This window comes from Adiantum capillus-veneris, chromosome 14, assembly GCF_014529385.1.
Source record: "Adiantum capillus-veneris isolate H3 chromosome 14, ASM1452938v2, whole genome shotgun sequence".
Taxonomy (NCBI): domain Eukaryota; kingdom Viridiplantae; phylum Streptophyta; class Polypodiopsida; order Polypodiales; family Pteridaceae; genus Adiantum; species Adiantum capillus-veneris.
In genome coordinates this window covers 69,900,030-69,916,643 of record NC_140944.1, presented here as the reverse complement: position 1 = coordinate 69,916,643, position 16,614 = coordinate 69,900,030, and the positions used below count along the sequence as shown (strand labels likewise).

Here is a 16,614-nt window from a genome sequence, read left to right as displayed (position 1 = left end):
TTTTAGACCGGTTATTCGTATGTGCAGAGCCCTAGTCTTCCTTCGTTGCTCTTCTTCTAAAGTCACGTTGATGATTGTAGGAGTGGGGATAGATGTGGTTTCTTTCCCTTTCCCTTTCTTAGCGACTTCTATCAATTTCTCTACCTCATCCGCCTTTTTCTGTCTTCGTGATTACATCCACCCACGAACACGTCTTTGCCCCATTCTGTTTCTCTTCCTCTTTGATCATCTGTACCTGCTCCTTGATGACCTTGATTTCCTCGATCACCGAGGGCTAGAACTCAACTTCCTCTAGTCTGTTGCTTGCTCTATCAGCAAGCTCTTGCTTGAGGGCTGAGACCTCTTCTTTGAGTGCTTGTGAATCCGCCTTAAGTGCTGGTATCTCTACGTGTAGGTCCTCTTTCTCCTTTTTCCATTGCGTGCCTTCGTTGAGGAACATTTGAAGAAGGTTTGCCTTCTCCTTCCACCATCCTTCCATCTTTGCTTTCCACTCCATCTCCCTTTCCACTTGTGTTATCCGCTTGTATGTAAGCATGAAGGTTGCCTTCGTACGGGACTTGCAAACGGGTGAAGCGCTCATGACCTCCATCATAACGGCCCCTGTTTTCTATTCCTGCAAGCCCTAAATCTACGCGAGTCCTCCTTCCTTTGCTTCTACTGTGAGCGTGTGCTGCACAGTCGCTGGTCTGCTGCTAGTCGATGCACTCTATTTGAACCTGGTGGTGAGAGTTTCTTTGCTGTTGCAACGCACAAGCAACTTGCGAACCTGCCCTTTGTGTTCACTGGCGGGCAAAGGGGCAGCAACACGCACGAGCAGCAGGGGCTTTAGCGCATCGAACACGAGCTACCACCTCTGCAATTACACAATCATGCTGCTCGCTGTAGTACAAGCTCGCAGCAGACTGCGCACGCGCTGTGTGCTACTACAAGGTGCGAAGTCTGTGGGCTTCTTTGTCCACTCGCTTTGCCTGCCGTAAACTCTGAAGCTCACTCCCCAGACCTGCGCGCGCTGCTTGGCTGCCTGCTGTAACCACCTGCGCGCAGCGCGGGAGGGAGAGAGAGCTACTGGCAGGGCTGAAGGGCTGATGTGGGACTGGCGGGACGGGGCGGGGCTGACCTGCGCGCACTGCCTGTCTGCTTGCTGTAACCACCTGCACGCAGTGCGAGATATAGAGAGAGGGGGGGGGGGGGGGGGGGTACCTTAGATGAGCAGAACATGCACCCCTGGTTGGAAAAGCATCCATCACAAACTACCGTTAGTGGCGCATAGACCTCCAGTTCACTCGCTATGCTACTACTCACTCCCAGTGCGTGCTGCTCCATGACCTGCGCGCGCTGTTCAGAGATGGCGATGGGGCTGCTCACCAGCTCGTAACGTGCTCGTGCTGCTTGCTGTAACCACCTGCTTGCCTGCTCGCCGGCTGCTCACCTGAGAGAGAGAGAGAGAGAGAGAGAGAGAGAGAGAGAGAGAGAGAGAGATGATGAAATGAAATGAAATGTTATATTAACGTCTTCAGAAGGCCAAAGTGACCTATGAGACCAAAAAGTTACAATGTGGTGGATCTGATACAAAGTCAGAGTAACAAGATGACAAAATGACAAAATAAAATACTATGGAATTTTAAACTGCTAGGTGTGAACTAAGCAGCTAAACAGCTAGCTGGGATAGCTAGATCACAGGAGATCCAGCATTGGTCGTTGGCGGATCTCATCATTCTCCTCCATCGTCAGTAGTCTGACCGGGCATCGTGCATGTCGACCCAAAGTGACCCGAATCCTCTGATGCAGCCTCCGTCGATGCTGTGTAGTCCTTTGCAGTTGTGGGTGCCTCTGGTGTGAGGTGACGAGCTCTGCTGTGGTAGTAACTCCTCCGGATGTCCAATGGCAGCTCTAAAGAAGTCTGTGATCTACCTCTCCTCTCATCAGGCTCTCTCTGTGTCTGTGTAGCTCGAGCAAAAACAAACCCAGGTATCTCTGATCCTCGTACCGCATCACTCTAGAGAATGGTCCAAAGTCCTCTCAGAACAAGCAATGGAAGCGGCCTCGTATCTCGTAGTAGATGGGTAGTAGCATGTGTAGTGCAACTCTGTCTCAGGCTCGATGTCACACAGGGGGCATGTCTTGGCCTCTGCTGGTACTTCGCTGTATCTCCCAGTCTCGATCCGCAGTTTGTGTGAGGATTATCTGGCCAATAGCACATCGTATCCCATTGACAAGTGGGTGTCCATGTATTTGGGCCTCGTCACAAAACCATCCTCCGTAAGCTGGAGGAGATGCTCTCTGTAGAAAGCCATCCTCGTGTCCAGCTCCTGTGTTGGCTGTATCCATGTCCTCTTGGTGTCTAGCTGAGTCAAGTCCTGGCGAATGAGCTGGTGATCTCGGACTGTGTAAGAGTCAGAGAGGACGCATCCAGTGAGTACTGGAAGGGAGGCAATCTGTCTATGTTGAACCCATGCGCCTGAAACCATGATGTCATCTCCCCATACCAGCATGCTGTATCTCCCTGCATGGCTAACTGTCAAGAGGACTCAAGTGCAAGGTGTGCATATCTGTCTCTGGGAAGTTCCCACATGCGGTGTATGAAGGAGACAGATCTGGTGAGCGCTTCAACCACTAGTTGTCACGTGACACATCCAACCCTATGTGTCCGTGGACAAGCTACAGCATGACCAGGGTTTAGTCAGTCCAGTCAGTCTAGATTAGAAGTGATCTGGCACTTTTTGTGAGTCTATTCGTAGACTGTGCATGCCCAGTCACTTAGCATAAATGCATATCCTTTGGTTGCACACAACATGATCATCAATATTCCCTTCAGAATCCATCAGATTCAGTCAACGGAATTTTCCAGTGCATTTAGCCTATTTTTCCTATTTTTGGTATTTTTCACTTATTATTTTTAAGTGACTTTCCAACAAAAGTAGGTAGGGCAATTTTGTTAAGTTAATATATAAGCAAACCCAAGTTAGCACTTTCTGGCAGAAGAGGCAGCAAGAGCATCGCTCAACAGGCACCTTCTCAGCAGGACCCCAAAGGCTTCTAGCGTTTTTGCTCCACAGCAGCTTGGCTAGCATTTTTGGACAAGACACCAACGATCAGCCAGCGTTTTGCATTTGCAGAGCCATGGCGACAAGACCACAGCAGATCAGCCTAGCGTTTTTGCATCTGCAGAATCCCGGCGACAAAAACTCCATTTTCAGCCCTAGCGTTTTTGCATCTGTCAGCAACCTCAGCGTTTTGCAGATCTATCGCGACAGAATCAGCCCTAGGTATCCCCTCCCTCTTTGCCCATCTACTCAGCTACTTCTCAAGAATAGATGCGTACAAGCGTGCCAATGTGTGTCCAATCATGATAGTGCGATAATTCCCAGGCTCCATAGGGTCTCTCGACTTGAAGATAGGTACAATAGTAGATAGGCTCCAAGTATATATATATATATATATATATATATATATATAGAGAGAGAGAGAGAGAGAGAGAGAGAGAGAGAGAGAGAGAGAAATGAAATGAAATGTTATATTAACGTCTTCAAAAGGCCAAAATGACCTATGAGACCAAACTGTTACAAAATTGTGAATCTGATACCATTTCTGGGTACAAAAAGACTAGAACAAAAATACTACTACTACTAGAATCCATCCTCATCTGCACTCTGGATGTCGAGAGAGTATGGCTCGAATCCTTTGCTGTTGTCTCCGTCGATGCTGTGTAGCCCCTCTCCTCAATCGTGGCCGTCTGGATTTCCGTAGCTCTAGTGCTCGGTCGATGAGAGTGCTGATAGTGGTCGAATGAGTGTGGGTCAAGCTCTGCAGTGATGGCTTCTCCTCTGGTTGTCCCATATCTATTGAAAAGAAATCTGTAATCCATCTCTGGGACGGTCTCTCTCTAGCTCTCCCCAGTAAAGTGTCTCTTTATCTGTGTAACTCAAGTAGATATAGCCCAAGACATCTTTGATCCTCATAACTCATGACTCCAGAGAAAGGACTGAAACCCTCTCTGAATAAGCAGTGGAAACGGCCCCGAATCTTATAGTACATTGTGCAATGACATATGTAATGTAGCTCTATCTCTGGCTCTAGCTGGCATAAGCGGCATATCCTGCTGGTATCCCTTTGAATCTGCCAGTCTCAATCTCCAACTGATGTGAGGATGTGCGTATATGACCAATGGCACACCGCAAACCATGAGACATATGTGTATCCATGTAGCTGGGTCGAATCACAAACCCATCTCCTGCGAGGTGGAGAAGATGCTCTCTATAGAAAGCCATCTTCGTGCCCAACTCCTGTGGCGGCTCTATCCATGTCCTCCTGGTATCCAACTGGATCAGGTCCTGACGAATGAGTCTAGTAATCTCCACCCATGTAAGAGACATCGAGGGTGTCTGAAGAGAGTACTGGAAAGGGGGCAGCCTATCCATGGTGAAGCCATGCATCTAAAACCATGATGTCATATGTGCATACTAGCATGAAGTGTCCCCGTGAAGAGCTAACTGTCTGGAAGACTCAAGGGCGAGTCTAGCATATCTGTCTCTAGTAGTATCCCACAAGCTGTGCACAAAGGAGATTGATCTGGTAAGCGTCTCAATCTCCATAGGAGGGGCAGCTACCTCTGCTCGAATGATAGCGTGGGGTACGGAGGCCTTGGCCCTGAACAGTCGAGAGATCATAGATACCAAGGGCCTCTCCATACGTCTCCAACCATCTTGGCCTATAGAAGGTCCCCATATCTGCACCGCATACAACATAGCTAAGGCTACTAAAGTATCAAAGAGAAATAACTTTGTCCGAGGTTCCTAGAACCGAACCTGCGAACACATCCTCTCCAAGCCTCCTAAGGCTGCATAAGCTCTAGTTAGTCTTAGTCTCTGTTGCTCTCCCCAAAGAAAACCTCAGCCCAGTGAAGACAACCCCAAGGTAAGTGTATGCATCTGTATACTCTACAATCTCCTGATCATATGTGAAAGTCGGTGCTGATCTCCTGATCCAGTGTGGTGTGGTATTAAACACCATAGCCTTGGTTTTACCAAGGTTTACAGACAATCCACTATCCTCTGTAAAACTGTGTAATGCATCCAACTGTCGCTGCATACCCTCCGGTGAGTCAGAGATCAACACAATATCATCAGCATATAACAACAATGGGATCCACGTCCCTGCCAGCTGCACTTCTATCACCCTCTCTGTCAATGTTATCAGACACCTCATCAACATACATACCAAATAGAGTAGGAGACAATGGGCAACCCTGTTTCACCCCAATGGTGGAGTGAACTAAATCAGATATCCCCTTCGAGGTGCGTACATGTCCCATCACTGATCTGTATAGAGCCATAATGCCCCAAATCAACTCTATGGGCACCCCCATCTCCTACAGTCTGCGCATCAATCGAGCTCTCGATACCATGTCAAATGCTTTGCGGAAATCCACAAAGCTACAATAAATCCGTCTCCCATGTGACCCGCCCTCCTCAATGATGGCTCAATGATGGCTCTAAGTGTCAGAATATGATCAAGAGTGAAGAAACCCCTCCTAAAACCGGCCTAGCCGTTTGCTCGTACACCCTCACCATCTGCCCAATTACTCAACTGCTGCTCAAGAATGGATGCATACAACCGTGCCAATGTGTGCCCAACCATAATAGTGCGGCTCTGTAGGATCGCCTGCCTTGAAGATAGGCACAATAGTAGACAACCTCCAAGTCTCAGGTAACCCCTCACACATGGCACGATTGAACAACATTGCAAGAACCTCTACCAGTATATCTCTAGCATGTTTAGAGTGCTCTGATACTAAATCATCATGATCATATGCCCTACTGGTCCTCATAAGTCAATGGCTCTCTTTACCATCTCAGTGGTAAAGAAGGTGCTGATAGGTGGGCATGGCTTTGTAGGATCTGGAAGGGGGTCCTATCCAGGAACTGTATATAATGATGTCGCATACTGGTGCCACACATGAAGAGAAGCAATCGCTAGGGGAGGGGAGTGCTCATGAAAGAATCGCCATGCCTCTCTTGAGTCTCAAGAACATGCCTCTTTTGTGTGTAGGATTGGATGTAGAGATCTCTTCCGGGGAATTCTATTATCCAAGTATATTCTATATTGCTATGCGCTTCCGTTTGTGACAGGTCTCACACCGTCATGTAGAGTGCCGCTCTACAATCACACCCGACCATCTCTGTAAAAGGCCGTCCTTCCCTTCTCCCTTGTTGCCGTAATGCATTACCTCTCTCATTTGCGCAAGCTGTGAGAGAGTGAGATCATCACTGAGGAAATTACCTCTCTTCTTGAGAGTAGGTCTCTTTTTCAGGAATTTCTTCTTCTCTTCCAAGGAGGGGAAGCGTAGTATGAGAGCTCTCTCTTTTGAAGATTCTCCCGGGCCACTGCTCTTCTTGTCCACTCTCCATGCCTTTGTGTGTGAAGGCTTGTCCACCCCCATCATGGATGTAAGGATTGTGACCTCTTTTTCCACATTGTTTATGTCCTTGAGGCCGGTTACCCTCACATGTAGAGCCCGCATCCTCTGATGAGCGCGCGGCGGTGTGTGCAAGTGAAAGAGCACGCGAGGAAGTGCAGCGTGTGTGCAGAGAGGGGAGGCGAAGGCCAGCAGGAGAGGAAGCGCTAGTAGACACGTTTTTGGGGAAAACTCAATAAGTGAGTTTTGGGATTTCCCACTTTTATTATAAGTGACCTTTAAAAAATGTGTCCAGATTCAATATGAACCTGGACAAAGTATAAAAATGTACAAAAAGGGGTTATTTAGGCCTTTAACCCAACAATCTCCCACTTAAAGGCATAAATGGCGCCTTTAAGCTACGTGACTCCCACCATCTCTATGCATAGATGATGTTGTGCTTTGGGTAAGCACTTAGTGAGAGCATCGGCTAGATTTTGTGATGTATGGACCTTAACCAATGTAGTAAGGCCATCCTCAAGCACTTCTTGTATGAAGTGATACCGCACATCAATATGTTTTGTGCGTGCATGAAACATGGCGTTCTTTGCCAGACATATAGCACTCTGGCTATCACAACCAAGCATAGGTGCCTTGGCAGGCAAGCCAAACTCACTGCATAGGCGTGCTAACCAAATAGCTTCTTTGGAAGCCTCAGTGGCTGAAATATATTCAGCCTCTGTAGTAGACAATGCAACAATCTTTTGCAATCTAGAAAACCATGAAATAGCACCTCCCGCAAGACTAAATACATAGCCACTTGTGGATTTCCGTGTATCCACATCACCAGCCATGTCAGAGTCACAAAATCCCTTCAACTCCATTGGTCCTTTACCATAGCAGAGGCATTTGTTTTTAGTCCCTTTCAAGTACCTCATAATGGACTTCACTGCATCCCAATGCAACCTGCCTGGATTAGCCATAAACCGGCTCACAACTCCCACTGCATGGGCTATGTCAGGCCTAGTAGCAACCATAGCATACATAAGTGAACCACAAGCTGAAGCATAAGGCACACTTTGCATGTCATTGGCTTCTTCCTTTGACTTGGGACAATCATCCTTGGAGATTTTAACATATGGCTGTAATGGCACGCCAAGAGGCTTTGCTTCAGCCATGTTAAATCTGTCCAACACTTTTTCAATGTACTTTTCTTGCGACAAATACAATAGGCGCTTGTCTCTTTGCCGTGTAACATGCACTCCAAGTATATGTTCAACTGTCCCAAGGTCTTTCATTGAAAACGTAGATTTCAGCTGCGATTTAAGAGCATCTACAGTGCTTCTTTTCTTTGTAGCTATCAACATATCGTCTACATAGAGCACAAGAATGATCAGGCTGCCATCCTCATCACGTTTGGTATACAAACAATGGTCTGCATGGCTTCTTTTGTGACCATGTTTAAGCATGAAGCGATCAAACTTCTTGTACCACTGTCTACATGATTGTTTCAGCCCATATAAGCTTCTATTGAGCATACATACCAAATGTTCCTTGCCAGGGATGACAAAACCCTCGGGTTGCTTCATGTAAAGCTCTTCTTCCACATCACCATGCAAGACAGCGGTATGTACATCCATTTGGTCCATTTCCAAATCAAGAGCAGCCACAATGGCAAACAATACACGCAAAGTGGTCATCTTCACAACAGGAGAGAACACTTCCTAAAAGTCTATGCCCTTGGTTTGAACCCTACTCTTTGCCACAAGCCTTGCCTTATACTTGGGTTTGGCATCAACAGTTTTGATTTTATACACCCATTTGTTAGGAATACCCTTCCTTCCTTTGGGCAATTCAACCAAATCCCAAGAATGATTAGCATGCAAAGCTTTAATCTCTTCTTGCATAGCAAGCTCCCACTTGTCGCCGTGCTCACATGTCTTTGCCTCTTTATACGTAAGAGGCTCTCCCTCATCTGTCAACATAATGTAATGCAAAGAGGGGTCATATCTACTCACAGGCCGTCTTTGACGAGTAGACTGCCTCACCCAATGATCCACATTATCCGGCAATGGGTTTACATTAGGTGGCACTACAAAATCATCAACAATGGGCTGCTGTATATCATTTTCAGCATTGTTTCTTGGCTGAAAATGCCCTTCAGGAGCCTCAATTTGCTGTCCAACATCATCTGGCTCAAACACCACTGGATCATCTACATTTTCAGCCATTTGTGGTGCATCCTGAGGGTCAAAAACAGGCCTAACAGGTGGCTGGTCATGCTGAAATTTCACCCTTTTATGGTCATGCTTTGAGGCACAATTGTTTTGAACCAGCCTTGCCTCGTTAAAAACAACATCCCGACTGCGTACAACCCTTTTGAGCTGAGGTAACCAAATCTTGTAACCCATTTCGCCTTCTTCACCATATCCCATGAAGAGGCCTTGAATGGACTTCGCATCTAGTTTACTCCTCAACTCAGGTCTAACATGCACAAAAGCTTCGCAACCAAAAATGCGTAAGTGATCATATGTGTTGGAATTAGGGTTGCAGAGAAACGCACACAGCTTGGAGAAGACGAAGGAAGCTCAAGGCACACAATAGAGAGTGTGTTACTTAGTGTGCAATGGAAAGATAGATAGCCCTAGAGTGATGGGCGTATATACAATGCACGGGGGAAAAAACCTCCTAAAGAGGGAAAAAATGCCCCGGCGGTCCTAGTGTGTTCACACATCACTACCACATGTATATGGTAACAAATCCCCCCTGGAGTGATGCAGTGAACGAGAGCTGGCACGTGAGTAAAGGAAAGTGCCATGCCCTAAGGACAGGATCGGTCCACAAAGGGGAGTAAGCCCAAAGCTTTGCAGAAAGCTTCAAGCTTCTCACGAGACAATGCCTTTGTGAAAAGATCTGCAAGGTTGTCCTGTGTTGGCACATAAGCCAAGTTGATCTCTCCTGCTGAGAGCCTCTCCCTGAAATAGTGGTAATGCACCTCAATGTGCTTTGTGCGAGCATAAAAAACTGGGTTCCTCGCAACTGCCAATGCGCTCTGACTGTCAGTGTAGATAGTGTTGGCAGTGTCTTGTCCAACACCCAAATCAGCCATCAGGAGTCTGAGCCATACACACTCAACCGTAGCTGTGAAGACTGCCCTGTACTCAGCCTCACAACTCGAAGTGGCCACAGTAGGTTGCTTCTTGCTCAACCATGATATACATGAACTGCCAAGCATGAAACAAAAACCACTTGTGGACACTCGCGTGTCAAAACAACGAGCCCAATCTGAGTCCGAAAAAGCATGTAAGTCTGGCGGCAATGATCCCCCCTTGGGATAAAACAAGCCAAGATGTAAAGTGCCACTAAGGTAGCGGAAAATCCTCTTGACAGCCTGCCAATGCTTAGACCCTGGGCTATGCATAAATTGCTGACCTGTGAGACTGCGAACTGAATATCTGGCCTCGTGTTGCATACATAAATGAGGCAGCCAACAGCAGTTTGGTAAAGAGTGACATCAGCAGGATCACCCGCATCATGTAGACTCAACTTCAAACCTGTTTCCATGGGAGTGGCAATAGGTTTGCAATCCTCAAGTCCAAACTTACATAGCAATGTCTCTATGTAACTTTTCTGACACAAGGCAATACCACCATCACACTGCTTAAACTGTATACCCAAGTAATGATGCAACAGCCCCAAATCTTTCATCTTGAAAGTAGCATTCAAATCAGCCTTAAATTCAGCAATATGTCTCTCATTTGGTCCAGTGATCAGCAAATCATCAACATAAAGAACCACAATGAGAAGTACATCACCCTCACGCTTTACATACAATGTGCTTTCTGTTGGACTGTTACGAAAGCCTTGTTTGACCAAATGAGTGTCAGCTTTCTCATACCAAGCAAATGAGGATACGAGCAAGTGCGGATACAGACAAGAGATTCTTCTTGATCCCAGGTACATAAAGTGCATCAACAAGTGTGAAAGAACTGCCATTAGCAGCAGTAAACACAATCTTTCCAACTCCCTGAACTGGATAAGAGGCGTGGTTGGCACAAGTGATTGAATTCCCATGAGGGACAGACTCGAGAGAGGTAAACAATTCACGATGTGAGGTAATGTGCTTTGTAGCACCACTGTCGAAATACCACACATGTGAATCTGCAGCAACTGACAAGCATGCATCATGGACAACAGGATTGTAAGTGCACTCTGCGCTAAAAGCCCATTCTGCATCAACATCAGCAACACAATCTCCTTTCACAGAAGACTCAACAATGGCTGCATTTGTAGTGGAACCAACATTTGCAGTGGAACCACCCTCTTTCTTCTTAGCCTCTTTGGCCTTCAACTTAGGACACGACTTGATCAAGTGATCATTGGCTTTACAATAATGGCAACGCACCTTCTTTTTGCCCTTATCACCAGAATTTCCAGACGAATTGCTGCCAGCAGAAGCATTAGGAATATAATTTTTGCTACTCGCAGCAGAACCATAAGAAGTGGCTGCATTACTGTTACCACCCTTTCTTTGAGAAGCAATAAAAGCCTGTTCAACTGCACACTGCCTAGTCCTGTTTTTTCTAGAAAGTGACCTGCAACAGCAATGTGCATAATGTATGAAACTTGACAACTTCAGGATTTCCTTGGGTCATTAGTCTCCAAGTACTAGCAAAAGTCTGGTAGGAATCTGGTAAGGCATCAAGAACAGTCTGCACAAGGGAACTGTCTGAAATGACTTCACCTGCAGAAATAAGTTGCTCATTGATATCCTTGACACTAGCAAGGAAAGTGTCCATATCATCTTCCTCATGCAGCCTCATTGCGGCTTGCATAAAGACCTGCTAGAATATCCCAAGCCTGTTTTGCAGATTTTGTTGAACGGATGTGAGGAACAATGGTGCGCTTCACAGACAACGCAATCAATGCATGAGCCTGCGCATCCTTAACATCCCAACGAGCTTGTTCTGCTGTAGGCAAAACAACTCTAACAGCTGCGTGTGATCGAAGAAAGTGAGCAGGCGTGTGCTGGAGCATCTGGCGACTAAGCCCGGGAGGACGTGACCTGCTCTGATACCAATTGTTGGAATTAGGGTTGCAGAGAAACGCACACAGCTTGGAGAAGACGAAGGAAGCTCAAGGCACACAATAGAGAGTGTGTTACTTAGTGTGCAATGGAAAGATAGATAGCCCTAGAGTGATGGGCATATATACAATGCACGGGGGAAAAAACCTCCTAAAGAGGGAAAAAATGCCCCGGCGGTCCTAGTGTGTTCACACACATCACTACCACATGTATATGGTAACAATATAAAGCAGGCTTGCCAGACCAAACCTCTTCAGGGATGTCACCTTTCAAAGACATGTGAGGGGATTGATTGCACTGCAGTTTTCAAAGCTTCTCCCCAAAATCCATGAGAGAGATTAGCTGTGGACAGCATGCATCTCACCCTCTCACAAAGTGTCCTATTGAATCTTTTAGCCACACCATTAGAAGAGGGGCTGTATGGTATAGTAAGCTCCCTCTTAATGCCCAAATTTTCACAAAACTTGTTAAATTCAGTACTTGTGTACTCCCCCCCATTGTCTGTACGCAAGCATTTTAGCTTTCTACCTGTTTGGGTAGTCACAAATGCATGAAATCTCTTAAACGCAGCAAAGGCTTTATCCTTAGACTTAAGCAACTAAACCCAAATTTTCCTAGAATGATCATCAACAAAGGAGACAAAATAACATGCACCACCCATAGACTTAGTAGGCATGCTACATACATCGGAATGTACAAGATCAAGCACACAAGATTTACGAGAGACACCAAAGTAATAAGAACGCTTTACTTGCTTGCCATATTGACATTCATTACAAAAGTCAAGCTTTGTGCCTTTAGCATCAAGCTTGTTCAAAGTACAAAGCTTAGAAAGGCCCTTTCAGCTCATATGGCCAAGCCTCTTGTGCCACAACTCCATGTGAGAGTTAATTTCAGCCAATGCAATAAACTTGCCCAACATGGCCTTTCCATGCATGCAGTAAAGTGTCCCTTTCTTTGTGCCCTTTACAATCAGCCTGGAGCCTTTGGTCATTTTCCATGATCCTCTCTCAAACAAGATGTTGTAACCATGCATATCCATCTGACCAAGAGAAAGCAGACTCTTCTTGATTCCCGGCACATATCTAACATCATGCAAGCCAAGCTCATTTGTTCCATCTATGGAGAGATGCACAGTGCCAATGCATGATTGTTTCCAAGGTATACATGGCCACGTTGCCTGCATCAAAAGTAGAGAAACACTCCTTGATAGGAGTCACATGAAATGAAGCACCGGAATCAACATCCAAGTTTGGGACAATGCATCATTGACAGTCAACAAAGCATCAATAAGATCACTCTTGGTGATCTGCATGTCCTGTGAATGAACATTAAGAGAGGCATCATAGTCATAAGCATCATCATCTGACAAAGTGGCACACAAGATGTCTACATCTGACAGCTCCTCAATCACGACACTAGAAGCCACATTGGCCTTCTCTTTGTCCTTTGAGCTATCCTGTGTATCTGCCTTGACTACCTTCTTCTCTTTCTTTTTGTCTCCGCCATTCTTTTTCCTTTCTAACTCAGCTTTATAGTACCTGCAATCGGGTTTCTTGTGACCATTCATGCCACATTGATAGCAAGTCACATCACCCTTGCCTTTGCTTGCATTTCCCCTTTCTTTACTCTTACTCTTACTCCTTTGTGCATAAGCATTCTTCTTTTCTGTCCTGCCACTAACCATGTTGACAGAGCTGCCTCCCACTCCACTTGCTTTCTCCTCCTGATTTCTTCATTCAAGATAGAACCCCTAACATCATCAAAGGTCAAATTGGGGTTATTGGACAACGAAACCACCAAAGTTTCCCATGACTCAGGTAAGGTCATAAGCAAGAAGATAGCTTTCAGCTTATCATCAAAAGGAAGCAAGCCAGAATCCTGTAACTGCGACAAAGTACCTGCAAATAATGACAACTGCTCTGCCGCGCTCTTGGACTCATCTAGTTGCATGCCAACAAGTTTTCGCATCAAGTGCACTTGGTTGACAGGCGTTGTATTTTCATACATTCCCTTTAACTTCTCCCACACATCTAAAGCAGTCGTGAGACCTTTCACATCAATGACGGTCTCATCGGTCATGGCCATTTTAATGTATGTAACGGCCTTTGTGTTCATGCTAACCCATGCTTCATGCGTCATATTCTGCGGCTTCACCTATTCAAGTGCCCCTTCGTAATCTTTAAGAAATAGGATTCCTTGAATCCTGTCTTTCAAAACCTGTTCCATCGAACCTCCTAATCTCTAAGAGGTTCTTCACATCCGAAGAAGATGAGGTCATAGTTTCACGAAATAAGAGGGATAATACGCTGAATTTTTTGGGCAAAATGCGCAAAAATCGGAGTATAGCCTCACAGAGATGTGCACTACAGCTCCAAATGGTCACAGGAGCAATTTGGGGCAAAATAGGTCGATTGGGCACAAAATTCAAGTTCTGAAATTTATGCGCAGGAAATTTCAGCGAGCGAATTTGTGCTCGAAAACAACAAATTTAGTTGTTTTTAGCGTCAGAAGACATATATAAAGCTAATATACAGCCTTTAGAAGCATGTAAGCGCAAAAGCCCCAATTTATAGCATCAAAATTGCATGAAATTGAGCCACAAATAATCATACATCGACAAAATTTGTCAAATGTGCGTAGATTGCATCAATTTGCACTTTCCCCAATGTAATCGCACCATAAAAAACACTTGCAAAAACCTGCGCAAATCTGAAATTTGCTTAAAATACCTGTTTTAGGGCTTGTTTTTCGGCAATTTCAATGTTTTCGTGTAGCGGGGACTTAGCAAAAGTATTCCCACACCGTAATACATCATTTGCAAAACCTGTATTTTGCTTTCATAACCTGTAATTTCCTGTTTTTGACCTAATTTCAACCTGTTTTGGGTTGCCGGGAGCTCTCTAGTGTTCGGGGATGAGTCCTTTGGTGACGAAATTGCAAAATCTCGCGTGAAAGTTTACCTTCTTGGCTGAAATTCAGCGTTTGCAGGTTTGGGGCAAACCCTAATCGAGGCTCTGATACCAGTTGATGAGCGCGCGGCGGTGTGTGCAAGTGAAAGAGCACGCGAGGAAGTGCAGTGTGTATGCAGAGAGGGGAGGCGAAGGCCAGCAGGAGAGGAAGCGCTAGCAGAAGAGAGGGCTTACGTTTTTGGGGAAAATTCAATAAGCGAGTTTTGGGTTTTCCCACTTTTATTATAAGTGACCTTTAAAAAATGTGTCCAGACAAAGTATAAAAATGTACAAAAAGAGGTTATTTAGGCCTTTAACCCAACATCCTCCTCCTTTGTTCCTCTTCGAGGGTCATGTTAATAAGAGTGGGTGTACAAGGAGCTTCCCTTTCTTGGTGACCTCAATCCATTTTTTCGGCCTCTGCTACTTTCTTTTGTGTTGCGGAGATGAGCGCGGCCCATGACTACTTCTCCTCATCTTCCTTGATAACCCGTATTTCTTCTCTCATGGTATTCAATTCTTTCATCATGGATGGCTGAAGCGAAATGTTATATTAAACATCTTCAAAAGGCCAAAATGACTTGTGACACCAAACTGATACAATCTTGGTGGATCTAATCCAATATCTAGGTACAAAAATAAAAACGATGTGAAGTAAATTGAAAGAATAAAATCATCATCATCATCAGTGTCCGAGAATGCCCGGCATCGGGCATTGTCTAAGAAAGTACTGCTTCGGTCGCTGAAGAGCTTTGTCAATGTCCGCCTCTGTAATAGTTGTACTGGGCGTCTCCCATGTCGTGCTAGAATAGTCTTGATCCTCTGATGGAGCCTCGGTCGAGCACAGAGAGAGAGAGAGAGAGAGAGAGAGAGAGAGAGAGAGAGAGAGAGAGAGGTGAATTCGGCAACTCAACAAGTCCCAAAGGTAGAATGATACAAGATGGCAGACCAGAGAGTGGACAAGGGTTGCATTGTTATAGTGAGCCAACTCTGGGTCAAGCAAAACCTCTAAAAATACCCAACTCAAAAAATCCACAAAACTAAAAATACCCAACTCAAAAAATCCACAAAACTAGGGAAAATTTAGAAAATGGGTAAAATGCTTGGTGCAAACCCTATATGTGCTTAGAATCCCTACTGGAGGGTGAAAGGGTGGCCAAGGCTTGAGTGCATGTGAGAAAAGTGGTAAGTAGGAGTGAAAGCATCTCAAAGGTGAAAGCCCTAACAAGTGTATGGGCAATGAAAAGTTTAGAGTCCCTAGGTGTCTTCTTGCGTTGCAAATTTTCTTTGCTTTAATCTCTTCCTTCCATCCACTATTATGGGCATCTAGTTAATTTATGATTTGTTTTCAAGTGGAGCCATTAGGTATTATACGAGAGTAGCATTGTGTTTTGCAGTTTGTGATGTATGATTCTTTGACAGATCTGGAGACTACATGGCATCACTAGCAAAGGTCCACTGCAAGTGTCGGGACTGGGACCTATGAGAGACTCAGGATTTGGGACATGGGCTGAGGTTCACTGACAATTGGGCAAGCTTCTCTTGGTATATATACTTCATTCAGATTCTCACAAGCATGGCTGAAAGGTATTACAATCTAGAAAGACAAAACAACTTCAATCATCTCATTCCATGCAGCAGTTCACAGCAGAGAATGATTGTGCTTAAGATTCCTTGAAAAACTAAAGGGCAAGTCATCAAATCCTGCAGATTGACATGTAGGGCGAGTTAACCACGTGAAACAAAGTGGTTCTATCTCATCTCATACTTTCCATAAAATGATGATAATTTAGCACTCATTGCAATAAGCTTAGATTTATGAACTTTGAGCTTTTATGTCTTATGATCACTGCCTTCAGAACTCTTCTTGGCAGCTTTTGCTGAGGATGTGTTTTTGTTCACTCATTGCAATAAGGTTAGATTTATGAACTTTGAGCTTGTATGTGTATGATCACAGCCTTCAGAACTCTTCTTGGCAGCTTTTGCTGAGGATGTGTTTTTTTTTTCCTTTTTGACTTTTTAAGATTTTTTTTTGTTGTAACTATCACACAGTCTTTCAAGGCACAAAGATGGGCTTTCTACAGCATGATGTTATTATCTTTGATTGAAAACTATGAAAAAGCATTAAAATCTCTTTTAGTTTCACTATATTTTGAATGACAAGAGAAGGTTTGAGTTAGGCA

At 45.1% G+C, this 16,614-nt stretch overlaps 1 protein-coding gene across 2 annotated transcripts in view; it reads left to right on the top strand.

Moving 5' to 3' along the window:
* The window catches only part of LOC147442581 (Tetratricopeptide repeat (TPR)-like superfamily protein), a 79,312-nt gene extending 63,040 nt beyond the window's left edge, over positions 1-16,272 (top strand). For both annotated transcript variants that reach the window (XM_086528721.1, XM_086528722.1), the window contains one exon: positions 15,854-16,272. In XM_086528721.1, the coding sequence (XP_086384847.1) occupies positions 15,854-15,917 (64 nt within the window). In that variant the 3' untranslated portion in view covers positions 15,918-16,272. The remainder of the gene's footprint in view (positions 1-15,853) is intronic.
* Positions 16,273-16,614: the final 342 nt, after the last annotated feature.